A 26,178-nucleotide genomic window follows, 5' to 3' on the forward strand; every position below is an offset into this window, starting at 1 on the left:
CTCCCACTGAAATCTGTTTAACAAGTTGTCGTGAGCGCGCTGAGCTTGATGAGTTAGCAGGATCTCGATTCGCGGAGAGCTTTCCAGACATCGCGAATGTCAACAATCTCGAAGTGAGGAAGCTAGCGTGCTGTTCACTTTCACAGAAGGACTTTCGTCGTTGCCTGGACCATAACCAGTAATGTCACCGTCATTTTTTGATCCCTTAGGCCTTCAGACTAGGCCGAGGCAGACGACAGTGCTGGGACGATGTTAATCAACTGAACTTTGGATTCGGTGTCATTGACCGTTTCTAGCTAGCAAACCAATATCATCAAATCTTCCGTGATTCGAGCTAATCATGATCATTTAGGTGCTTGATTCACTAAATTGAATCTGATTCCAAACAGTATTGTCCTCCACGGAGGCTGCCTCAACTGTTGGGCCTACCTTGAGAGCTTCCGTCGGATCTGTATTCGTCACGTCAGGTACCTCATTTATCATGCTCAGCCAGTACGTCTCGTCAAAGTCAGTGGTTGATGGCTCAAGATGTGGAGATGGTTGAGTGGCAGTCGTAGGTATGGTTCTTGCATCCACACTCGTGTCAAATGTCCAGCCACTACCGGTAGATAAAGATGTTGGAGCACCCCATACTGGCTCTTGCTGATTATGTTCTTGCGATTGTGGAAGCGGCAGATGTGATTGCTGTTCTGACAAGCTATCGCCCATCACATCAACTCCAGAATCTTGTGCGAAATTTCCGGGCTCGGTGGCTACGGCCTTTTGAAGATACCATGTAGCAGTACTGCGCTCCAGGCGCATCTGTAGAACATTGTAACACTGGCTGAGAATGGTGAGACCAGAGCGTGCGATTGGGCTGTATGAATGCATTGCACTCAATCTGTTCATAGCTTGTTGCAGGATAGAATCAATCTTCGCCATAACTGCGCTGTCCATTTGTGGTAAATACCTAGCCGTTACAACCGAAAGCAGTAGTGATGCGTCGATGGTGTAGAAGGACAGGCCAAAGAATTTGTACTGGTGTGGTCTGGCCATTATAAATGATCGATGTTGTGAGTCTAATATCACGATCGAAGCTTGTAATGCGGCGCGCCGACTCTCGGCCCGGTACTTTATGTGAGGACGGTGCAATGCCACTAGCATTAGATTGGCCTTTGTGAGAATATCCTCTCTCTGATAACGTAAGTATGGGTATTGATCATCCCATGACAAGTCAGGGTTCTCGTATCGAAGTGTAAGTGGCAGCCTTCCCATGATGAGGTGCACCTGGTCATGAAGCTGCTGAACCACAGAGTAATCTATTGACCAAGGTCTATCGGCTTTCTGCCCTTTCGCAGCATGCCACACGTTCGAGAGTCGGTACAGGAATAGGTTGCTGGAGACAGTGTTGGGCCTGTCCCGTCCCCCAATAACTTCTGGAGAGCCTGGGACACAGCTGGAGGGGTCTGGCGGGATGTTGCACTCAATTGGTTCCTCCACATCGCAATCATCAGGATGGATAGCCCTTGGGCGACCAAGAATCATTGCAGTCAAACTGTCTTCATTAGAACGCCAGCAACAGCATGTTAACGACGAAGAAGCTCACGCGTCCCATGTACACAAGTTCATCCATAGCCGCCGTTTATACTCTTCATACCACATGCGGCTAAGGTTTGCCCCAGGACTGCTCGAAGCATGTTTGTAGGGATCCTCGTGACGATGAAGCTCGAGCTCTTGTGCGGATCTGGAAGTTATCAGCTTTATCAGTTTGCGGACATCGGGGTCAATCTTGAGCAGCTCGACCGGATTGCACTCCCAATGCTATGCCAAGCTTCTACTCCTTTTCCAATATTCTTCAACCAAGATGCCCTCAGAAAATCCGCTTGAACCACTGTGAGAGCCGCATGTGGTCTCTGCGTCATCAGCTCCACACCCGTATCGCTGTATTTATGGCACACAGCCATATCAGCCTGCGATAAGTATTCCCAGACAGGTGATCTGAGTGGTAGAAACTGTATCGCAAGGCCTAAAACCTGACACAATAGTGCGGGAAAGTAGTAAAGTTCTCTGCCGAGTTCGTCATGGCTGAGGTGCAACAAGGTCTTGACATTGGTTCCGTACCAACAGTTAAGTAAGGAGTCAAAGTATTGTTTTTCGATGATGAAGTACTGCCAGTTGACATCGTTGAAGAAAACCTCCACTAGCTTGTGAATGGCCATCTTGGACGGAAGTCGGACATTAGTCGCACATGGCCTGGATACTTCAGTCTGGGCAACTGGATCATGGTCAGCAGTCGAAACAGCGTGCACCCCATGTTCTTTCCGGAAAAGCTGTTGTCATCAGTCAATAACAAACTGAAAGGTTTTTTTGCTTGGATAGGTACTACACCTGCCTGTTTAAATTCCGCCAAGGCATTACTTCCAGTAGTAGACGAGTAGCCCATATCGATCGCGTGTGACTCTACTGCTGCGTTGAAATCAGGCGATCCATCTGGTGGTGCTGGTGCTTGTACGTCGCGGGTGTCGACTGCCACTCCTGTGATGCTTGATCTATGAGAAGGTCTAAATTACCGTATGGTTAGCCCTTCATCCATGTCTCAGGCGAAGAACGAGCAATCATCTCCGCGCCCACCACCCACTTTCTTAGGTTGCTGTAATGGCATTTGTCAGTAACGTTCCGACCGACGCAATTACCGCAGGGCTGTTTCCGATCGCACTATAGCAGTGTCAGGTGCTAGAAATTGTTGGCATATTTCAAGTTTGACAAACCTTCTGTTTTCGCCGGCAGCACTCGATGCACGCATTAATAGCCTTTTTCTCCTTCGAAAATTGAGGCGAGTCAGAGGTTTTTAATGATGCCATGTCTTGACTCGTTCAGGCAGTGGCTGGTTCAATGAGAAGGTAGGATCAATGAGAACCTCTAGATCTCTCGAAGATCGATGATGGAGCCAGCAAAGCAGGTCTCACTACGGAAAGACACCCTGCTGAATTTCGAGCTTGACGAGCACGTGAACGGATTGCCATTCGATTGGTGGCTTGGCAAGCATAAGCTCAAGACCACTTTTCGCCGTGATGTTTAACAGGATGACTTCTGAGATCTGTATCCCTTATTGTTATATTGTCCTGCTCTTTGATGTTTCTTTTCCCTTTTTTCAGTCATTAGTATCTGGCCAAATTGCACGAGAGAATTGTGAGTTTGCAAGATTTGTTTCGCCGGTTCGTCTAGGTCTCTCTGGTCAATGCGATCAAATTCGGCCGTCGCCCGCAGGCACAACAAGAGATTCTATTTTCTTCCAGGATTGGGAAACTTGCAACAAGTCAGGTCGTGGACGAAGCAGATGTCGACCGTGGCGTCAGCACGGTCGTGGAGCACTTTCACTCCGTCCGGAAGGAAACAGTGGGGGCCTGACTTGGTGATGATGATCGCGGACTCTCCGCCTCGCGTTGCCGGGTGGCGGCGGGTTTGTAGATTTGTCCATTTTGTCTTTGAACCTGCGCATAATGGTGAGTACGTTCGGCGAGGCAAAGGGTTTGCCACCCTAATGAAGATCTAACACGAACTGGAGGTTTTTGTCCAGATGATCCGATGAGGCTGAAGGTTGGGAGAAGCTCGAAGCTTCGGGTCTATGTGGCGCTAAGCCCAGGCCTGACATTGGCTGAGCCCTTCTGAATCTAAGCCACATGGTCAAAGACATATTGATCCTGAACGGTACTGTACTGAAAGCTGCTGTCCTTCTGTTGGCGAAGTATGTACTATCTTATATTGCCAACCATGTGATGCTAGGATTTCCAGATAAGATTATAGTCACTACCGCTTTAGTGACTTCCATGTACTACATATTCTTCTCACCTGCTGCGGAACTGACTTGTAAGTGTTGAAGGTGCATCAAATTCAGATTCAACCCACTCTATCAACGAGAACCTTCGACATGTTCTTGATGTAAATTTTCAGGCCAACGCCAGGATGGAATGACTGCCCCTTCCAGTTTTGTGGCCAGTTGTGCCGATGCGAGTCTTTCATAGTAGTGAGCAGTAGGGTCAAGTCCTGTACACATCAACAGATCTATAGTGAACCCTTTCTGTCATTTCTGGGTTTTCGATTGCACGTCGAAACTGTGTTCGGAAACCTACACCGCATACATCATGGTTTTTTTTTTTTTTTTTTTTAACGAATGCTTGCATAGCGCTGTATCGACCATACTAGAATGTAAGGTATTTATCGCTGATTCGTAGGTGAGGTAGAGGCGAGCATTCCAAATCTGGACATATATGACCCGTAGGTAAGCGTAGTTCGAGTTGGAGAAGTTCAATATGTGTCCACGAGGGGGTAGGCAAGTTTCGGGAAGATCTATACAAGATTCGAGACACATACTGTCAAGAGCAGGGACAGATACGTGTAGATCCATTCGCGAGCATGGATGAATGCACGAAGGCATCAATGCCCACCGCTATGACCTTGCCACCGTGATGAACACGATACTTGGTGGTCTCGATACTTCTTCGCCATGAAAAACATGGCATAGATCGAATCGATGGGGAGTCTAGTATCTCGTCCGCGCTCTTATGATAATTTTGCACATAACCTTGACCCATAAGTCATTTTAAAGTGAGCACGGCGGTACCTCTTACCGAGTAACTAGTCCTTATTTAGCATTGGCGCCTTTCGCCGCTTTATCCTCGCTCGATCTCGCTCCATTTCACCTGGCTTTTGTATCCCCAACCTTTCACACCTCTCACCATGGCCGGAAACTGCCAGAGTGATGGATTAACTAGTTCCTCCTACTCTATCTGACCGGGTTGAGCACAAAAGGTTGGAATAGGTCAAGTCCTCTCCTTACCTCGCCGGGCCTTGCCTCACCTCTATCCAAGTGTATACATAAGTCACCCAGCTACCTAGCTCGCTCGGAACAGCCACTCCTTATCCAGCTCTTCCACCTCCTCTAGCGCCACCACCACCTCATCGACAGTCGTATACCCACCGATTCCTTCCAGTCGTGATGGATGTCGAACGCGCATTTCCCCCCAACAACAATCTCGAACATGACGGCGCCAAACTCCCCAACGTCGCTCGCGATCGAATACCCTTCGTCGTCGCCCCCCAACCAGATCCCAGTCGAGCGACATCAGGGTCGAGTTCCCAAATTCGGCGAGACGGATGTTCAGGTTGTCGTCGACTAACAGGTTGTCCAGGCGGATGCCCGCGACAATGATGACCCGTTGGTCGTGGATGTGAGCCAGCGCGCGTGCTGTCTGGGTCAGCCAGCGAAGTTGCTGCGTCCGGCGACGGCCTCGGCGGGCTCTTGTCGATATAGTGCCGCAGATCGCCGTTCTTTCATCAAGTCCATCTGAATTGATGGATCGGGCGACGAGAGGTCATAACAGCGTATAGGATCCCCGGGTGATGGCCTAGTCTTTTGTAAATGGCCTTTTCCCCCTCGATCTCACGGATGAGATCAGGTCGCTGGTCGTAGCTCCCCTCTTACGGGTGTCAACCTCCCTCTTCCAACAAGAACCCCGTCCCGCTCAACGACCCGAGATATGCGAAGTATCTTGACGGCATACTGGCCCCGTTCAATGACGATGCCGGTCCCGCCGATCCCGATGTTTTTTTTCAGCCATTCTCGTGTTGTCGAGGTTGTGTCGGAACTCGATTCTGATAGGGTACGCGTGCATGAGTGATGATGGGATGAGTTGCAGATGAATCCGACGATGGCATCTTCGATGGTAGGTTATCGGTTAATCTCGTGCGTCGTCTGTAGGGGTTGGAAGGAGAGGTCGTTCGTCGTATACCCCGTGACCCCCTGACAAGAGAAGGGATGCGAAAGGGGGGAAATGGATGAGTAGAGTCGTAGGAAAGGGTGTGTCGAAAATGTATGGTCAAGCCGAAAAAGGAGGACGTATGAGTCACCTGGATACGCCAAAGATCGCTATAGAGACAGAATGCGCTGGACGAGTTGAGGAGCAGTTTGTGGGTTCTGCGGGCGGTGTGTACAAGGTAGGGGAGCACAACGGATCAAGCTTCAACATCCAACACCCACCATGATGCCAGCATTGCGTTCAGCATATCTACAGAGGCGAGTATCTCACTCAATCGCTTTCATGTATCTTATTCCTACGAAGGAGCTTTCAAGAGACATCTAACTGTCCTCTCTCTCTCCCCAAGAACCCACCGAGGTGGTAGACAGGGCACAAGGGCACAACACGGAAGATGAGGTATCGTGCAAAAAAGCACTGCTCGGCTTTGCTGGTATCGTTAGGCTGTAACCGTCAAAGTAACCGTTCAAAGTCGTTCAAAGTCTTCCAGACGGTGCTCATCGCTTGAAAGCTGATCATAAAGCAGGGCACAGTCAAGCAATGCACACCCTCAGACAACAGTAGCTCCATATTTATCATCACCATCACGCCCATGTCTCGGCAACAAAGTCTCACGAGCGGAAAAGCATCTCCTCATCCTCCCCGCCATATCTAGCCTTCCTCTCCCTTTGTCGAACAGATCGAACCTCGCCGTGGGCGAAGGAAAAATCATGTCGTCGAACCCGAGGTGATTCCCGCTTCACACCGCCTCTAGCCCATTCCTCATGCTCACTTGTAGAATCGGGTGCCGTAGCTTTCTCGGATGGTCGCTTTCGCTTCGTCAGATGGTGGACCTCTCTGTCCAGCCCAACTTTCCTTCCCCCGATGACTTCAGGGTCAGGACTCGCACAATGACTTTTCCCCATCCTAGCAGTGTTTCCCGGTCCACTCTTGTTGCTCATACCAATTTCCTCATCTGAATCGCCTCTCACAATCCGGTGAGCAGACGAAGAAGCAGAGAAGTGCGCTGCGTGTTCCTCAATCCTAGGGAGAAAACGCGCGGCGCTAGTCGGCCCAGAAAGGTAATCTGTCAGGTCGCTTGATCGACTCGAAGATCGGGACTTTCGTCTCAAGTCCGAATCATCCGCACGACTTAACCTTCGTCTTTTATCCGAGCGGTGTTCAGCAGTTGGATGCGAGGCGTAAGTGGCCTGGTCCGTGGGTGCCGTGGGGGAGCGCAAACTCCGGTCGACGTTTCGTGTGGTATGGGCATCTCTCGGAGGGGCTGCACGAAATCGCGTGTCCCGAGAAGGAGGTTCAACGTCCGAGTACCGTTGGGGATTTTGCTCTAGCATCTGGTCCTTTGATGTTGCTCGCCTGTCCTCCTCGTCAGAATCTTCCGGAGTCTCTGAAATCACCATGGCACCAGGCCTTGCTTTCGTGACGTTCGACCCAAGCTCTGAAGATGCACAGTCCCTCCCCTTGTTGGATTCGGAAGGCATGCTGTGAGTTATGTCTTCGAACCTCTTCTTCGCTTCTTTGACCTCATGCCTTGTGGCTGTTCTCTGGGTCATTGGCGGCGAGCGAGATATCTCTCTTGTATTGATCAAGATGTTTCCAATAGAAGGCTCCTCCATTTCCCGGGGTTCTTTTTCTTGCCGTCGGTGCATCTCCAGGATTAGTTGCCGCAACCTTGATCTCAAATCCTGACTACGAATTTCGGGCGGCCATTGTTGTCTATTCTCTTCCCGCTGTAAAATGCGCCGCACAAAAGTGTATGGATCAGCGACAAATTGCTCCAGGTACATGCACAGATACAGGCCGCAGTCGGAAAAATTGTTTTGAGTGGGGATTTCCTTGGCCGTCATTCCCTTGAGCTCACTCAGATCAATGTCCAAATTCCGTTTGTCTCGAGCCTCTGCCACTATGTATTGCTTGAGCTGTGAACATGTTTCCGATCGTGCTGAGCCTAGAGAATCCAAGGTGATGATGACAGGTTTGGTCACGTCGTACTTTGGGAGTGACCTGCGAACGGCTTTCCGTCTCTTAAATTTCGGCCGATCGTCAAACAGACTGTCTCCCTCTTCGACAGTGCGTAGGACCTTGGCCAATATTCTTTGTGTGTCATCCATCTGCTGATCAGAATCTTTCTCGCCTTCCTCGCTTGGCTGGTCACCCAGCTGCACGTCCTCAGACCAACCGCTGTTCATTGTCTGTTCTTGACGGAAGTATGGAAGATTGCAGATGATCGCGAGATACCAGTGGTAGTTCTCGTTGACAGGCACAACTATGAAATCACGGCTGAATAAATTGATGTTTTTGGTCCATCGACTGACAGATTCATAGTTGATACCTCGCTTCCCTTTTGTCTTGGAAAGGGCTTCGTAGAAATAGGTGTTGAAGAAATGCATCCTCTTGAGCACTTCGGGGTTGCTCTTCTCCATGCGTGTCTCTAGATACCTCATAAAGAAAAAAATCAGGTTGTCATTCAGGAATTCGTCATCGTCCAATCGTTTCAGATCATCAAAGGGGACGACCGCAGCTCTTCGTCCGGGTTGCGGGTAAACAAGGTCCTTTGTCCAGGATCGGCCTAAAACTCCAGTCTGCGATGCTTTTGTCTTTTCAGCGGGCTCGCTCTGTCCTTGTTCAATGCTCGGTTCTGTCTCAATGGCGCGCGACCGGGTGACAGATGGCGGCGGCATGCCAGTTGAGTGATTTGACATCTGGGATGGTGGAGATTCCTGGGCTGCCAGAGGTGAATACCTTTTGGCCACGGGGGGCGCGCGATCGATGTCGTCGACACTTTTCTTGCTGTGCGTGACCGTTGGTATCCGAGGCCCTTCTGAAGCCTCAGGGGGTGCATCCAACTTGTCCACCAGCCTACTACGTCTCAAGCTGACGCGTGGTTCTAGTGTCGACTTAGTGTCCTTTGACGTGGTTTCTGGTCTTGCTGTGGGTGCCTGCATTGCGAGAGTCTTCGTCGAGGGTCTCTCCTTTGGTTTGCAAGCATTTTTGGCTTTCTCAAAAGCCAATTCCATCCAGCGCCTAGACAAGGTTAGATAGATTCAGTCTGATGAGAGTCAGAAAACTTACTCGTCCTTGGTGGTGACTTTCAGCGTCTTCTCTACATCTGTCAAAAATTTAACAAAATCGAAGGCCATCTTGTGCGATTCGAATCTGAGCCACATGGGTTCTTCTTCCATGCCAGTTCGAGCAAACTGGAGGTTCACCAATGGCGACTCATCGTTTCCGTGTCTAAGCTTGATGATTTGGTTGATGCCGCGTGGTAAGAAAACCGACTCATTCCCCAAGAGCGGGTTTTTCAAATTGACAGCGATCTGCGATGCCGACCTGTCGAGCTCAATCATATAGCCCGAAGAATCACAAAATTCTCTGAACACAAATTCCAAGAGGACAAAACATATCTTCTTGGGTGGAGGTTGCACGGTCTCGTTCGACCGCTTATGACCGACAGAACTGGATGTGTGCCCTATAATCAAATTACCGAGATCCATGGTCTTCATTTCCGGATAGCGTGCACCGCCGAGTGTATATGACTTTGAAGTAGATCGAGGTTCAGTGCTCTGCAGTGCATCCGGACTCTCCGGTGACTGCGCCCACTTTGGGTTTTGCCTCTGTCGAGTGACATCCGCCGTTCGGGTTTCTGGGTACCTAAAGTATGGGGAGGTGTGAGGGTGTTTTGAAAGTTCATGGGGGCTCTCAAGTATCTTATCCTTCTCGGTCTTTCTTCGTTGTGCAGAGTCTTTGGTGAAAGCGCTTTCATCTTCAGGAGACGAGTGATTCACTTGGTCCACCTGAGTCCTGTCGATACTGTCTCGACGTCTTTGGGTTGAAACGCCATTCCCATCTCTATCATCCGGCCAGCGTCGTTGTGAGAGCCTCCCAGACACATTTCCATCGTTCGACTTTGTGTCTAGAGCAAGTTCGTCTTCAGAGTCATTCAGGATTTGGCCCTCGTCGGAAGGGATGGCCGACGTAGGAGATATTGCAGATGCGCCCCAATCCCCGATCTTGCGCTTCTTGTGAGGTGTAAAATGGTCATTGGCGTGAACGTCGCTCTTAGAAGGCAAATGCGTGCTTGACACGGGTGCTGGGGTCCGAGATTGGGATGTCCTCTGATGGAGATATGCCGACTTTCCGTTCAAGGTATTGTATGGTTTATAGACCCCCGAAGGAGGCTAGATCTGTTGTCAGAAGCCATAAGTTCGAGGTGGAGGATGGCGTACTTTGAAAGGCTTCTTCATGGGCTCTTCGATGCGCTCAGGGTTGGGGTGTTGTCGACTGTGGATAATTTCAGCAATCCGTCTTTCTGATGAACATATGGCTCATACACCAGTCCTCCCACCAGCCTGTCGTCGTCACTTAATCCTGACCACGAAGAACTTTGTCGCAGTGGCGCGTCACTGGATCTGGAAGTGAATGTACTCAGTTGGGTGCCTTGTGTTCTCCTCATGAATGTGAAGGCGTACCGAATTGAAGTCTTGCTCTCGACGGGCGATTCACTATCGTCGTCACTCTCAATCTGCGCAGAAAAGAAATGTCAGCAAGGGTACTAGGTTCGAACATGGAACTGACCAGCGTACATGAATAGGCGCAGATGCGGCATTGTCGTGCGCACCAAGAAAGGCTTTTATGGTTTTTGTGAGCTGTTTCGGAGGAGTTCTGGGCATCTGTACCCTCTTCGACTGCGATGGAGAGGCATTTGAATTCGGAGCAACCAGAGGTGCGGTACTTGACTTGTCGCCCGTGCCCCTCTGCCCGATGTGTGATTTGTGTCCTGGAGTGAGACCAGTCCGGTTGAGAGTTTCCAATGTGTCCTGCACAACCACTTGCCAGGGATCAGTCATTTGGGACGTGACCACCCACGGATCCTTGGCACGACCATATTACCCAGGAAGTTGTAAGAAGGATACTAAATGTTATGAATATGGGAGAAGAGTGAAATGGTGAAGTGCGGGCTGCGGTGGCTGCAGATGGATGCTGTGCGTGTGGTTGGTTGGTTTCAGAGGAAAGGACCAAAACCCGAGCATCTCCCCGCAGGCCTACACAACGAGACAACCAAATCACAGATGGTCCGCGCACGAGGATATACAATCTTGACCTCAACTGAAGCCTGCTTGATGCACCAAAGCGTAGTCAGAATTCCATTGGCATATTTAGCAATGCTATCCAGGAACTCAAAGCCAGTGATTGATGGTATAATGCTACAAGGGGGATCGTCTCATCCCATGCCATCCCCATATGGTATCATGATATCCCTTTCCCTTTGCTCTTTTCTGAGTCTTCATGCAGGGTTGGACGTCGTCTCTCTGCCCCAGGATGCCCCGGGGCGCTACTGATCTTCTGCTGTCTGGCCTCATCCAGAGCCGATCGCTGGGCGATGCTGTCGTCGTGGCTCTTCCACACAATGTTCGTGTCGGGAGGGAATGCAAGTATTCGCTTGATGGTCTCCCTGTCACGCAGTCAGTAGGCCAGTTTCTGGACTCATCCTCGCCACATATTATGCCATACCTGATCTTGATGTTTCGGCCACCATCAATCTTGGTCCAGACACTCAAAACGTCCTCGCCACTCCGTACGCTGAGCACCGCGCCACAGACCTCTTCTCCTGCCTCTAGGAACTGGTCACCGATGATGGCCAATAGCAGATCCTCCCAATAGCGGTCCGCCACACCTTTCTTCAATCTCACAATCCACTTGCCACCTTTTTTGTTCGCCTCATCCTCCCACACTGGACGAATACCGTCCTTGAAAATATGGTAGTCGGAGACACTAGGTAACAAGGATGGCCGCTTCAGATGAGAATATATTGTCCAGAAGTTTTCCACAGAACTGATGGACGCCAATTTCAGGGTCGATTTTTCGTAATCGGAGAACTTATTAGCAGGGGGCCGATAGAAGAGGTTCCAGGTGTTTCGTAGCGGATGCTCCGAGGATGACCTGAAAGACCCTGGGGAACCCTGGAGCGGCTCTGCTTCTGAATTCTCGCCGGGTGTATCTGGATCCCTCTCTTTCTTCTCGTTTTTCTCACGTGATGAAAAATCGAAACCCGGCCCTGCCCCCGGGGTCTTTGGGGTTTTTGCTGAGCCAAAGGAAGCGAACGCACCGCTACCTAGTCCAAATGCCGAGGATGCGCTCGCAGAGGGGGTTTTTGTAGCGGAAGGCGAAAGAGCGTTGAAGGGATTCGATTTGCCGTGGGACGAAGTGTCGCCGCCGAAACGTCTATTGTTGTAGGAGCGAGGAGAATCTATCTTACTGACATCCTTACCCTCCTGATCTCTCATAGACAACGATAGTTTGCCAGTGCTGTCCAGAGGATTAGTATCTCTGCCAAGTTCACTGACCATTGCAGGGCCAGCGGCAGAACTCACTTGGAACGTCTAGTCCACAAATTTGCGTTTTCCATGAGCAGATCAGGTCAGGTGGCAAGGAGGTCGGTCAGTGTCGCACCCTACCAACGACCGCAAAAGGACTGCTTCAAGGGAGACGGAAAAGGTAGGTAGACGAGCGAAGGTTCGGGAAAACTAGCGGAGGTGAATGGTGGCGGGCGCGAGCGAGCGAGATCAGTAGTCTTTGGCAAGTTACAGTTCTTGAATTGTAAGGTGGAAATAGAGACAAAGAGGAGATAATCACTGAGAATGATCGAGTATAATCGGTCCTGAGGAGTCAATACTGAAGATGTTGTAGTCACAAGGAGCCTCAAATACAAAATCAGAAGGTTTGAAGCGCAGTTTGGGATTGGGCTTTCGGGTGTGAGCAGTAAAGTCCAAGGGCCACCAGGGCGACCCTAGGGCCAGTTGACCTGCATTTCATTTGGCCTGGGCAAACTGGGAGCCCCTGCAGCCCGCCAATCGAAGAGCCGCTTGCGCCATTCTCCCCCAGTTCCCGCTAACCGCTTTCGGTCTAGGCGCGCGTTTCCAGGCACGACTCTTCCTTTTCAACTGTCGGCGTGAAAAAATCATCTTCTCTCTTCTTTCTCTCCAGACACCCAATTCAAATCAACGTCAGCTACAAACCTCGACACCATGAAGCTGGTGGTTTCCGATGAGTGTGTCGAGATTAATCTCTCAAGAGAACCCGCATCTTAAAACCATCATTACGAGGGCCTCCGTGGCTTCCCATGATGTGGTGATGACCTGGAATAGCGGACAAGTGATATATCAGAACCGAGAGAATGTGGGTGACATTCTTCCCCTTCTGGAGACCTTTGAGGTGTTTATGAAGAAGCAAACAGCTCTGGTAAACTGAAAGCTCAGCCGCAAGAAGTATTATGTATGCTCAATTGCTGGCAGAGCAGGAAGTGAATTGGCAAAGTCTGACCTAGATGCTCGTTCTGACGCTGTTCTTTGAAACATTGCCACTATTGTGACAGCTTGGACTGATCTTGTTGAACTCTAGGCATGTCTTGATATTTTTTCTTCTGGTTCTAGCCTACTCAAATGTGTGCTGAAGACTCTTGTAGAAACCTCCCTCTCGACGTTCCTCTATTTGATAGAGTCAGGAACATCCATATAAGATTGATTATCTGAGCACATGAACTCTAGTTGTTCAACGGGCTTCTCCCTCTCTGATATCCTTCCCTTTCATACCGCGTCGATTGTAGCTCGTGATGTAACCTGTTCGTTCTGATTGCCCAATTTCGAAATTTGCAGGAATGCGTCGACACCATATCCTTCCAGACTATGCAACTCGAGCTTACCAGCCCAATACTCCGCGTACACACGGCTCATGGGCAAACCCATACCTAGCCTAAGATCAGGGGGTCTCGTGGCTAGAGTGCTGAGGGATGTATCTCTGATTTTTCCACTCGGCTTGTCGCTCGCACCCAATCGAACTTCCTGCATGGTGGCGGCAAGTGTAGGGACGTCCCTGAAGTTTTGGAGACGCGAAGCGCTTCTAGGGCCTTTGTTAAAAGACCACAAAAAGGGCGTGATCTCTCGAGGTATACCTCCACCCTGGTCAGATATGCGGATGACCACGTTCTGGGGTGCCTCGCAGATCAGCACGTCAATAGGTGGTGGTGGTTTTCGAGGATCTCGGTACTTCTCCATAACTGCTTGGATCGAGTTCCGCAGCAATTCGCCCACAATATATTCGAGGTGACTCAGAACATAAGGGAATGTAGCACTGGTGTGTCCCTGAATTCGAATCTCTGGTACCAATGGATCAGTGCCTGCGGTCGACCTGCATATCTCTTGCGTGAACCGGCCACACCGTTCAATCACCTCTTTGGCATTGCAGCGGAGCAGCACTTCACCAACAAATTCGTTCTCAGAGCTGGGTTGGGGCACGTGCCACGGTGAATTGAATGTTTCCGTCAGGGCCAGGTGTTGTTCGGCAATGACACGTCTTGAAATCCGAGCTCGCAGCATGGTCTGCACAAAATTGTCCATCGTGTCGACTGAAACCAAATCTTGACACTCCAGCACTCCCATGACCAGGTTGGGGATCACCGCTAGATGTTCCTTCAGGTTGTCGGCGATCACTTTGCAGAAATCGTCGTTCTCTTCCACAGTTCGTATAACAGGGACACGCCGAAAGCTCTCAAAGGACTTGTAGTAGAGCTCGTAGACAAATGATAGGTGCGGATTTGTCACCACCACATAGGGCAAACGCTGCATGTCTCGGAGGCGATGAGCAAGTCTGAAAAAGCAGGTAAGTGGGTGGACACACACACATTTCAGACACAACAAACAAACCTGGTAGGCAATTCCATACGGACATAATTGGCGGAGCTCAGCAAACGACTTTCGGTCAAAGTGCGACCAAAGAAGAAGAGCTGGCGTAGGCTGATGGGACGAATGGGGCGGTCAACCCAACTGCGAGTTGCTTGTTAGCAAACTGCCCGGTCAAACAACCACAAGAACAAGTCCGTACTCATCTAAAGTCGAAGCTGGCCGCCATGGAGGTGGGTTCCTCCCGGTTTGAGAAGAGGTCCATCTGCGTGACTGCGCACAAAGGGAATGACTGAACCAGTCTCGGCGCAAGGCTCGTGGCCTCAAAACTTGAGCGACCTGGAGCATCTCATACCAAACAACAGGCCGGAGGAGTCATACAGACTATCGATGGTCATCTCGTCACCGTGACTTGAGAAAGCGCATGGGCAGCAAATGTTGCACAAAGAATCGTGATGAAGTTGTGGTTTGTTGGAGGGGCAGAGTCACATACCAAGAGCTAAACAGAAGGGATTGACGTTGGAAATGCCTAGCAGTTGACAGCCACTCTCGGTTTAGGCATAGTGGCCCAGGGAATGACGCCTGGGTTGCACCAACACGGGGTTCCGTAGGAATTGTTTAGTGGTAAAAAAGGTGACGGGCTGCCTATTCGGTGGGCGTGCTTCACTCTACGGAGAGCCCGGCGTTTGACCCTTGCTATTCGCCCGTTCAAAAGCTTGTGCCGGGCTGGCGGCGACACTTTGACAATAATTTGACGTCTATTCTGGAAGGCTGCAGACAGTGGGCTAGGAATGATTTGACCCTTTGATACTGCATCCCATCTTTGCTTCCCCCGAAAGGTACCTGCGCAACTTATTCTAGCAACCAGCCCATCCATCGGCCCTGTCGTCTATCTAGATTCTAGATTTACGCGTGGGTGGCGAGTGAGGCCTTGCTTGCTGACGAGCCTTCTTGCATCACCCACACATTGTGACATACATAACACCTCCCCATTCCCTGCGTCAACTGCGGAAACCTGAGGAAAGAGCTACTCGGCTGCCACCCTCGCCTGCTGTCCCGCGCAGTTTAATATAACCGTCGTGTCCAGACTCTTCTCACCATGGACAACGTACGTTGAGCATTGCCCTGTTTTCCAAGCCTGTATATCTACCAACAACCATGAATACTGACTTCGCCGCCCGGTTCGACAATTTGCAGTTAGCGGGACCGGACATGCTGATTGACGGCTACGACCAATACCACCAGGAAAACGAGGTGGTCAACATCTCGCCGGACGATGCCTCAGAAGAACCTGCAGAAGCCCTCCCACGGGCCGATGATTGTATGTCCACCCAACAGCTTACTATTGCTTTCCTACTTGGCTCGCCCACGAACTGACCAATATCCAGTTGAGACGATGAAGCGGCACGTCCTCGTCGACCTGCCTGATGTCGAGGTCGAAGCTGAAGCATATCACACATGGCATATAGAAAAATGGCGGACATTGTCGAGAAGAGAGCACGGGCCAGTATTTGAATGCGGCGGTCATCCCTGGAGAGTGCTATTCTTCCCCTTCGGAAATCAGGTCGACTGCGCGTCCTTCTATCTAGAACATGGATTCGAAAACGAACCGCCCGCGGATTGGTACGCCTGCGTTCAATTTGCCCTCGTGCTGTGGAATCCGAACGACCCAACCCTATACCGAACCCACACTGCCACTCACCGTTTCAACGCAAAAGAAGGTGACTGGGGCTTCACCAGGTTTGTGGAACTTAGGAAGGCTTTCCATCAACCTTGGGAAGATGGGTCGAGGCATTTGGTGGAGAATGATGAAGCCAAATTGACAGCCTATGTCCGCATCATCAAAGACCCCACCGGCGTCTTGTGGCATAACTTCGAAGGATATGACTCAAAGAAGGAGACCGGCATGGTCGGTTTAAAGAACCAGGGGGCAACCTGCTATTTGAACTCTCTCCTCCAGTCTCTTTATTTCACGAACTTATTCCGAAAAGCTGTCTATCAAATCCCCACCGAGAAGGAAGCCAACCGGAGTAATAGTGCCTGGACACTTCAGCGTCTATTCTACAGGCTCCAGAAAGATAGGTTTGCAGTTTCAACCAACGAGTTGACCGCATCCTTTGGATGGGATACTAGGCAAATTTTCGAGCAGCAAGACGTGCAAGAACTGTCGCGCATATTGATGGAGGTTTTGGAGAAGAAGATGAAAGGCACACCTGCAGAACGGACCCTGCCTGAACTTTTCGTCGGAAAGACCAAGACTTACATTTCTTGTATCAACGTCGACTTCGAGTCCTCCCGGATAGAGGAATTCTGGGACATTCAACTCAATGTCAGGGGCAATAAAAATTTGCACGAGAGCTTCATGGACTATATCCAAGTCGAAACCCTGGAGGGCGAAAACAAGTACGACGCTGGAGAGCCTTACAAGCTGCAGGATGCCCGCAAAGGTGTCATCTTCGAATCATTTCCCCCCGTGCTTCACCTCCAGCTGAAGAGATTCGAATATGACATCAATCGCGATGCTATGATGAAGGTCAACGACAGACATGAGTTTCCCGAGGAATTCGATGCCTCTCTGTATCTCTCGGATGAAGCTAAGGCGGCTTCGACGGAACCATGGATTTATCAATTACACGGCGTACTTGTGCACAGCGGCGACTTCAACGCAGGCCACTATTATGCCTTCCTCAAGCCCACCAAAGACGGCCACTTCTACAAATTTGATGACGACCGAGTCACACGATCAACTATGAAAGAAGTGCTCGAGGAGAATTTTGGGGGAGAGTACGCTAATGTCGCTAACGGCGGACTGGGACAACGGCAACCATACATGCGGGGCTATTCCACTAAGAGATCCATGAATGCTTACATGTTGGTATACATCCGGAAGAGCAGGCTCGATCAAGTCCTTCTCGACGTAAGCGAATCCGACATCCCTGCACACATCGAGACCAAAATTGCAGAGGAGCAAGCGGAGCTTGCTAGGAAGAAAAAAGAGCGCGAAGAGGCGCACCTCTACATGAACGTGGGCGTCATAACCGAAAAGAGCTTCCAAGCCCATCATGGTTTCGACTTGACCAGTTACGATCTCGAACAGACCGATCCGGCCGCCGCTCAAGTGTATCGAGTCCTTCGCGCCACGAAAATCAGCGAATTTGCTGGCACCATTGCCGAGGAGCTTGGTCTGGAGTCCGATCAAATCCGCTTCTGGGTCATGGTCGGCCGACAAAACAAAACCAACCGTCCCGATCAGCCTATTCGTGATGTGGACATCACCATGGAAGAGGCCATGAACAAGTATGGCTCTAGAGGCAGGCCGTTTTATCTTTGGGCCGAGAATGCACCCAAGGGAGACGATGGCAAAGTTCAATGGCCAGATCCCGCGCAAGCCGTCGGTGGCAACGTCCCAATCCTTGTTTTCCTCAAATACTTCGACGTCAAGGCTCAGACTCTGACTGGTGTGGGCCACATGTATGTCAAAAAGCTGGACAAGGTGCAGGAAATTGCACCCCAGATCAATCGACTCATGCACTGGGATCCTGCAACGCCGATTCTCTTGTTCGAAGAGATCAAGTTCTCAATGATTGAGGCGATGAAGCCGAAGCAGACGTTCCAGCAATCCGAGATTCAAGACGGTGACATTATCTGTTTCCAACAAAACCTCCCTGATCTTGACTTGTCCACTGCCACGTATACCGATGCGCGACAATACTATGACTACCTCCTGAACCGAATACCTGTTAGCTTCCATCCAAAACCCGGCACGGAAGGAGAGGCCTTCGTCCTTAGCCTCAGCAAGAAAATGACCTATGACCAATTCTCCGCAAAGGTTGGGGAGCACCTCAAAGTTGAGCCAACTCACATCCGATTCGCCACCATCAGCGCGACCAACAATAAGATCAAAATGTGGATCAAACGTGGGATGAACCATAACCTCCAGCAAATCCTTCAGTCACAGTTCTCTTCCTATGGTGGATATGCCACCCATCGGGGCGACGCGTTGTATTACGAGGTCCTCGAAACAAGCCTGGCTGATTATGAAACCAAGAAGATCATGAAGGTTATCTGGCTCAGTGATGGCATCAGTAAAGAGGTAAAAGTCCCCCACATAAAGTGATGTATCATGCTAACAAGGGTTAGGAACCACTGGAGATACTCGTCGCCAAGAATGGCATCATCGGGGATCTGATCGCCGGGATTGCCAAAAAGCTCAATCTGGATGAACAGGCCGCTCGCAATATACGGGTGCTCGAGGTACATGGGGGCAAAATCCACAAGGAATTGATTGAGGATTTCAACGTGGTTGGAGTAAACGAGTTCACCACATTATATGCCGAGAAGATCCCCGAGGAAGAACAAAACGCCTCGGAAGACGACCGTTTCATTTATTGCTACCATTTCGACAAAGAGGCCAACAAGCCCCATGGTGTCCCGTTCAAGTTTATGCTGAAACCAGGTGAAGCACTCAAAGACACCAAAGAACGCATCAGTAAGCGAACGGGTATCAAGGGCAAGTTGCTGCAGCAGATCAAGTTTGCACTTGTCTCCCGGACGCTTTATGCCAAGCCAAGATACATTGAAGACGACGACATCCTTGTCGATCTCATTCAGGACGGAGACGAGATGCTCGGCCTGGACCATGTCAACAAGGCGCGCAACTTCTGGGGACGAGCCGAGGGCATGTTCATCCGGTAGATCCGTGGAAATAGGGACACGCCAAAACCCTCATGCTTGAGGTGTGACGATGCCTAACAACTATGCATCTTGTACTTGACATCCTATGGGGTCGCTTCTACTCGACATTGGTCATCGGCCGGAATTCGACCGAAGCGCAAAGTGTAGGATTTACCATGTGGCATGAATGTTGCAGCGTCGGCAGAGATGGCGGTAGTCGAGCCTGCGCCAGTTGGTTCACATCGCTAACCTTTTGCCATCCATGATGATGTCGACCACCGATCACCACAACTACAAGTCCAGAGAAGACGCCGAGGACTGGCTTGTCACAGAACCATAGGAAGAACTGGTTGGTGGCTGCAAGGCTGGGGATGTCAGAGACGTTGTGGGTGACTGGATAGCAGCAATGCATGACCGTGGACCAGGCCGAAGTTGCTGGTGTGTACACAATAAACGTAGAGACGAGCTTATGCTTCATGGCATGATGAATATTTGACCAAAAAAAGACAAGAAACAGGATGATTAGATGAGTTTATGATTATTGGATTGTGTTGATCCTCTTCTCAAGTTCCTGTGATTGATATGGAAGTGATGCTATTGTGTATTCTGGTGTGTAGTGATGCCCGTCTCACAACTTGTACCTCATATAGTGTCTAGTGTGTAGTGAGTGGCGTGTAGCATATAGTGGATAATGCACGAGGTTTACCAAGTATAGATTAGGAGAGGAGCAAAGTCATTTTATCCATAGTAAACGGGGATTTATTTAGATATTGTCTCTGATCCACTCCCACAACTTTAAGACGTAGTCCTCATTAACCAATTCCTGTACGTTTCTCAACACGGGCATGCGCTCGAACGTCTTTGCCACTTCGTAATGGACTGCGGCTTCTCTGGCGTCTTCAACACCTTTCTCTGGTTGGGGATGTCGCTGCTTTTCTTCTCCAGTCTTGACCTCTACTTTTAATTCTCCAGCCTCTGCCACTGCCGGGTGCTGCTCTAATGTCATCCCTCGAGAGACACCTCCGTACACTTTCTCCCAGAACCCCAGCAGTCGTAGAGCGGGGTGGTTGTGGGTTTCCGTGCCGGCGGCGCCGCTGCTGTCCTGCAGGTCGGACAGGCGGGACAGCCATTCGTCTACGGAGACGATCTCGATGGGACTGCGTGAGTGATGACGTGACACCCAGACGAGCAGGTCGGACCAGGTTACGCGGGTGGAGGGGTTGAGGACGTGGTGGACCGCGACGTCAGGTGAAGAACCTCTTCTTCGCTCTGTGTCTGCGATTGTGGCTGTCGTGGCGACGAGGGGCTCTTTGACGTTTTTCTCCGTCAAAAGATGATCCTCCCACGCCGAATGACGAGACGATGAAGCGTCATCGTTCTTGAGAATGTCCTCCACAAACGCCCTTGCGGCCACGTCGACGGGCAACCACGCCAGCGCCTCGCCCTGCCCGTGGCCCTGGTCTCTCCTCGCCTGATCTAGGTCCGGCAAACACCCCGTCACCGCGAGCGTGCTGAGGATCAGCGGGTACGCTTCGCTGCGGCTCCACACGCCCGTGTCGCTCGCGCCGGATAGCTGCCCGACTCGGGCGACGGAGATGCGGTTCTTCAGCCGTGAGGAATCGCGCGCCGCGCGGTGGCAGATTTGTTCGGCGACCCACTTGGATTGGGCGTAGCCGGTTGGGCCGGACACGGTGGGGTCGGAAAGGATACTCTCGGGGATGGGTTGGTGGGAGGTTATTGTTGTCGTTGGCGAAGAAGAAGAAGATCGAGACGAGTAAGGAGGAGAAGAAGACGAAGAAGACGAAGATGATGTTGATGATGTTGATGAAGGAGAGGAAGAAGAATAGCCTGATACCGCCGCCACGCTGGAGCAGAATATAAATCTCGGCGGTATCCTCCCCTTTGACGACGACGAGGACCGAGCGGCGAGATTGATCAAGTTCCTCGTCCCCGCGAGATGCGTCTGCGCAAACGCTCGCAAGGGCAAGAGGAAGTTGACGCTCCACGCCAAATGGACAATCACGTCCACTTCACGGGTCAACTGCTCGTACGTCTCGTCGGACAGCCCGAGTCTGGTGTCTGAGAGGTTACAGCTGTGGATTTTGGTCTTGGTGTCGAAGCACCCCGGGACGGGGAGATGACGGGACGTCAGTGCTTTCAAGATACGTTCGCGCGAGGCGGTGGGCGTGGCGCCGCGGACGAGGAGGTGGACCTTGAGCACGGAGGTGCTCGCGAGGAGTTGGTGCAGGATGTGTGCGCCCAAAGAGCCTGTTGGGCCCGTGAGGAGGACGTGGATGCCTTCGCCTTTACCGTTGTCCTTGTCCTGGAGGATAGTTGGCAGTGGGGATTGTGAGGAATGGAGACCGGTGCCGGTGCTGGATACGGGCGGAGAGGAGGAACGTTCTGTTCCCGGCTGATCAAAGACACTGTGCTCGTCGACCAAATCGAGCATCAGCCGATGCTGGGCCTGTTCATCACACTCCCGCCTCCTTGTCGTAGAGTCCCCTCTCCCTGATCGCACACGCAGGATGAGATCGCTCAGCTCGGCGATGGTGCCCGTATCTTGCACCACCGTCAACGACAAGGCTGAGCCCCTTGGTAGGAGTCGGGACAGCGCACGGCGGATCTGGATGCTCGCGACCGAGTCGACCCCGTAGGCGAACAGATCCGTATGCTCCGTCAGGGCGTCACCGTCACCGTCACTGTGACCATTCCTCCCTCCTGCGCCGACAACATTCTCCACAATCTCGCGGATCCTCGCGGGTATGTCGCTGTCGGATACCTCTGGCGAAGAATCGACACTGAGACTGACACCCTTCGGGAGGGTTTCTTCTTCTGCGTAGGCGGCGTCGATTGCCTCAGCGAACCTGGCTTCGGCCCTGGACCTGAGAACGGTGCCTTTGCTGCTCTTCTCGAGTCCATCTTTGAGAAAGACCATGGGAACGAGCATGTTCCTCGGGATCCGCGCGTGAGTCTGGCTCTTGCGGTTCAGGTCCTCGACCACGGGGGCGGTCTGGCGGACAAGGTCTTCTCCGCTAAGCTGCCACACTCCCTGGCGTGGGAACAGCAGGGCACCAGGGTATGGTCTGCCGTTGCCGAAGATGAGGACATCCTGTAGGACAGACGAGGCCGAGGCCCGAATGGCGTCTTCGAGGGGTGCCGGGTCGAATTTCTTTCCCGTGACGAGCGTCAGCTGCGAGTCGGCTCGCGAGTGATATCGCCATGCGTCGGGGATTGTTGGATGGGCGGTGAACAGGTCGGCGGTGGCGAAGGAGCCGTCCTCTCGGTTTCGCTTCGCCTGTACATTTTGAACAAAAAAAAAAAACCAAAAAGTCAGTATCTCATCCGCACACAGGAAATAGGGGGGGGTGTGATCAAAGTTGTGGGGAATGAAATATCAATACATACCATATGCGGCCAGCCCGCCTGGATGACGAGTTCGAAAAGACCCTCCTCCTGGTCCCTGGGCTCGAACTTTAGTGGTGATGAAGACGAACCCGGACCAGGCGTCGCTCGGAGGTATTGCCATGCCTCATCCTTTGCGTAGTCCCGATGCGAGGATAGGAGAAACCCACACTCGGCACTCCCGAACCGCGATACCAGCTTCACATTGTCCCTGACGAGGCTGTCGCCGACTTCTTTGGGTAGAGCTGCACCGCCGACGCCGACGATGTCCATTTTTCGGAGGTATTCCCGACCAATCTCGTCGTCTGCCATCATTTGCAGCACGTACGGCACAGAGGAGAAATATTTTATCTCCGGTATCGTTCTGCAGTTGTCTGTTGTTGATGCGGAAGAAGAGGCGGGAGGATAAGACGAGGCAACGTCAAGACATCTGCGCACGTTGGCAGCGGTAATGGGCAGGTCTTTGCCCGGAAAGAGCCACACCAAAGCGTTGCTGGTCCATGCACGGAACAAATCGGCCACGCCGCCGTGATAGAGTGGTGTCGTCGTGAATGTCGCCTGCCCTGTACCGTCGAGGATGGGAAGGACCCCGACCGCCGCCCTGTGTGTCTGGGGGATCGGTTTGGGGACGCCGCTCGACGTGCCCGAGGTGTGGTGGAGGTAGGCCACGTCCGTGTCTCGCACGGTCGCCGGAGGGACAAGGGGGACAGGACTTGAATCCTTGATGAGGTGGAAGATGTTGTCTCCAGCAAAAGGTATCGGGTGCGCGACGAGACACCTTTCTCCAGGATGCGACGACGCCTCCCGTGACGCTTCCCTCGCGAGAGTACCGTAAGGCTCCTCGTACAGGATCACCTCGACGTTACAGGACCTGCACAGCTCCGCGATCGCCGAGGGGCTGCATTGCGGAGCGACCAGCAGGACCGGATGGCCCAGCCAGATCAAGCCCAGCCATGTGAACAACAGCCCAGGCGAGCTGGGACACAGGACCGCCACCGTCTGTCCCGGTCCCGGTCCCGACTTGCTGGGGTTTGTATCATCGTCCCACCTCCACGCTTCCAACAACGCCTGAGCTACCAGGTTGACGCCCCTGTAGACGGCCTTGAACGTCCACACGTGCGGTGTCCACGCTGCCCGCGAGGCCTTTGCTGTGCCTGTTGTAACCTCGTACAGGCCGAGTACTGGCACTTCTGGACACGTCTGGGCCTTGACGCCGACGAATTCCCCGATGGTGCTGTATCTTTTCTCACGCTGGTGGAGAGCCGCACGGTCGAGCGTGCAGGTGAAATAGTTGAGAGACATGTTGCTCTTTTCCCCCTCAAAAGATGGAAATAGATCAAAGTGAAGGGGGTTCAAAGAGAAGAGAAAACAATTTCTGCGGCGGGATCTCTTACGGCCGGTGGAAAGAATGGCTGCAACACATATTGAGATGAGATAGATATAGAGACTTCATTACCGTTACCTAGATCGATCTGGAACTTGGTCGTGAAGCCACGTTTTTGACTGTTAAACATCGCGTTGGGTACCGTGCGTGACTGACATCATGACATGGTCATAAATCCATATTTACTACAACGTCTTGGTAGCGAAGATTTTACTCGACAAGAAGCCTGGAGATATGGTCGTATGAGGATAAAGGTGGTCTAGAGCAATCATTACACGTAGACAGATCTCGATTGATATAGAAATATTACACGATAACGAGACCAGTGACGGTGACGTGTATTGACCATTCATGGGGAGCAGTATATTTGATTCCCTTACGTTGTATATCAATCCCATAATTCTTTTGGCGACTTTGACAGGCGTGAAAGTTTCTAGAGAAATTCTAGAGTCCAAAATCCATCAACATCCTTTATTATTGATCAGGCTCGAACTTCAACCCTCTTGCTCCCACCGTTCAACTCGTTCGAAACACCATCAGCCCCTCCGTTGGAAATGTCATTGTTCATGCCGATACCTCGAATCCCGTCAATGAGACTGTCGGCCTTTTCAGGATCCGACGCGTGCTTCGTTGCGGTTGTAACACCGTGAGTCATTTTCCCATCGACGCCGTTGTGGCCGTTGGTCTGAATGCCGTTCTTCTGGACGTCGTCGTTGAGCACGGTTAACGACTTCAATCCGTTCGACACACCATCCGTTTCGACGGGCACGTTGTTCACCGTGTAGCCAGTATCACTGGCGTCGACAAACGCCTCGATTCCTTCTCCGTTTCGGGGAAAGTTCTTCATTAATTCTTTGTGTCGCTTCAGCGCGGCGTACATTTCGTCCATGGATACATCGTTCAAGAAGACACACGACCCGAGCGGGGCGGGCACGGCGGCTCGGAGTTTTCCATCTCGAGTCCGCAGGATGGCCTTGGTGCCTTTGTCGAGAATGTCTTCGTCGAATTGGTGGTGGTCCATGGACAGGCCCGCTCGTGAGAACAGGCGCAGAATCCTCTGGTGTTCCGTGTCGCTGAGAATGCCGCGCATATTGGCCAATGTGGCCGAATAGGCCATATCTATTGAGATTGCGTGTCCATGGCGGAGCGGAACTTCGGGGACAAGCTCGTGCAGAGGAGACCATCTGGGCAAATACTTAGACATGAGGTTGACACAATTGAATTTTGTGCGACTTACGTGTGACCATACGCGATAACGCGGTCGAGTCCGATCTCGTGAAGATTGGGCGTTTCAAGCTTGAGCATCTCGTGGATACCAGCCCGGTTGATGGCATCAGCCGCATTCCGCACCTCCGCTGGTGCGCCGTCACAACGACCGAAGCCAGAGTCGATCAGCTGCTCGCAGAATTTGTCGAGAAGTTCAAAAGTTGGCAGGTGAGCACAGGTGGAGATCTTGATCAATTCGGCAAACCCGTTACGGATCTGGGCTTTGGGCAGAGTGCGGAGGAATGTAAAGTCCAAAAATGTACGCATTGGCGCGTGGTAAGCACCCAGGCGATTCTTGTAGTTGCCGTAGTTGACAGCGACCTTGATGGACACGGACGCGTCAATCAACCCGATAACGGTTGTTGGGATGCGAATGAAGTTTGTGTTCCTGCGGTAGGCGGCACAGGCAAAGCTGTTGGGCGGAGGGTTAGTAAAGCGTCCATTAACGCACACGCAAGGAGATATATGGGCCAGAGTGCCTTGGAGTCATCGTGGCAGGTGGTTTCTTTTACCCAGCGACATCAGTGACCAGTCCACCCCCAATGACTAGAACAGGTTCCTGATGATCGGGTCAGCGGTATATACGAAGGGGGTCGTCAAGGCCAGTCTCACCTTTCTAAAGACCCCGAACTTGTTCATCGAATCCACAATACTCAAGAAAGTGTCGATGGACTTTGCCTTCTCTCCGATCATGGTCTTGTGAATGTCAAGATCGATCTTGTAGTGGTCAAAGTACTTCTGCATCTTCTCGCCATAGATGTTGAAGATGTTGTAGTCCATGACGGCGAGACACCGGCCCCATCGTGTATAGCAATCAGCCAGGTCACTTCTCTTCGTGTCGAAGACTCCATCAATGAAGGTGAAGTCGTATTCAATCTTCTCATAGCCCTCAACATGGAACCCAGCCGCCGTCTCAGCAACCGAGGCTTTGAGATCAGACATTGTAGAATGTGGGCAGGGATATCCCAGTTGATGAGAGTTT

General features: G+C 51.6%; 6 protein-coding genes across 6 annotated transcripts; 1 reads left to right on the plus strand and 5 right to left on the minus strand.

Annotated features, from left to right (window-relative positions):
• Positions 1 to 348: 348 nt before the first annotated feature.
• Positions 349 to 2,198, minus strand: AYO21_03172 (hypothetical protein; the record flags this gene model as incomplete). The annotated part of the gene is made up of 3 exons (XM_022653146.1): positions 349 to 1,534; positions 1,586 to 1,800; positions 1,869 to 2,198. 3 exons carry the CDS (start codon positions 2,196 to 2,198, stop codon positions 349 to 351), a joined length of 1,731 nt encoding a protein of 576 aa, XP_022514539.1.
• Positions 2,199 to 6,403: 4,205 nt separating this feature from the next.
• Positions 6,404 to 12,139, minus strand: AYO21_03173 (hypothetical protein; the record flags this gene model as incomplete). Its single annotated transcript, XM_022653147.1, has 7 exons — positions 6,404 to 8,816; positions 8,865 to 9,970; positions 10,019 to 10,073; positions 10,124 to 10,314; positions 10,376 to 10,620; positions 11,129 to 11,244; positions 11,304 to 12,139. The coding sequence occupies 7 exons, from the start codon at positions 12,137 to 12,139 to the stop codon at positions 6,404 to 6,406; spliced, it is 4,962 nt and encodes a 1,653-aa protein (XP_022514540.1).
• Positions 12,140 to 13,375: 1,236 nt separating this feature from the next.
• AYO21_03174 (hypothetical protein) lies at positions 13,376 to 14,413 on the minus strand (the record flags this gene model as incomplete). The annotated part of the gene is made up of 1 exon (XM_022653148.1): positions 13,376 to 14,413. One exon carries the CDS (start codon positions 14,411 to 14,413, stop codon positions 13,376 to 13,378), a length of 1,038 nt encoding a protein of 345 aa, XP_022514541.1.
• Positions 14,414 to 15,625: 1,212 nt separating this feature from the next.
• Positions 15,626 to 19,162, plus strand: AYO21_03175 (hypothetical protein; the record flags this gene model as incomplete). The annotated part of the gene is made up of 3 exons (XM_022653149.1): positions 15,626 to 15,788; positions 15,856 to 18,560; positions 18,608 to 19,162. 3 exons carry the CDS (start codon positions 15,626 to 15,628, stop codon positions 19,160 to 19,162), a joined length of 3,423 nt encoding a protein of 1,140 aa, XP_022514542.1.
• Positions 19,163 to 19,904: 742 nt separating this feature from the next.
• Positions 19,905 to 23,848, minus strand: AYO21_03176 (hypothetical protein; the record flags this gene model as incomplete). Its single annotated transcript, XM_022653150.1, has 2 exons — positions 19,905 to 22,439; positions 22,550 to 23,848. 2 exons carry the CDS (start codon positions 23,846 to 23,848, stop codon positions 19,905 to 19,907), a joined length of 3,834 nt encoding a protein of 1,277 aa, XP_022514543.1.
• Positions 23,849 to 24,411: 563 nt separating this feature from the next.
• AYO21_03177 (hypothetical protein) lies at positions 24,412 to 26,138 on the minus strand (the record flags this gene model as incomplete). Its single annotated transcript, XM_022653151.1, has 4 exons — positions 24,412 to 25,114; positions 25,168 to 25,608; positions 25,709 to 25,755; positions 25,809 to 26,138. The coding sequence occupies 4 exons, from the start codon at positions 26,136 to 26,138 to the stop codon at positions 24,412 to 24,414; spliced, it is 1,521 nt and encodes a 506-aa protein (XP_022514544.1).
• Positions 26,139 to 26,178: the final 40 nt, after the last annotated feature.

This window comes from Fonsecaea monophora (assembly GCF_001642475.1).
Source record: "Fonsecaea monophora strain CBS 269.37 chromosome Unknown Scaff15, whole genome shotgun sequence".
Lineage (NCBI taxonomy): Eukaryota > Fungi > Ascomycota > Eurotiomycetes > Chaetothyriales > Herpotrichiellaceae > Fonsecaea > Fonsecaea monophora.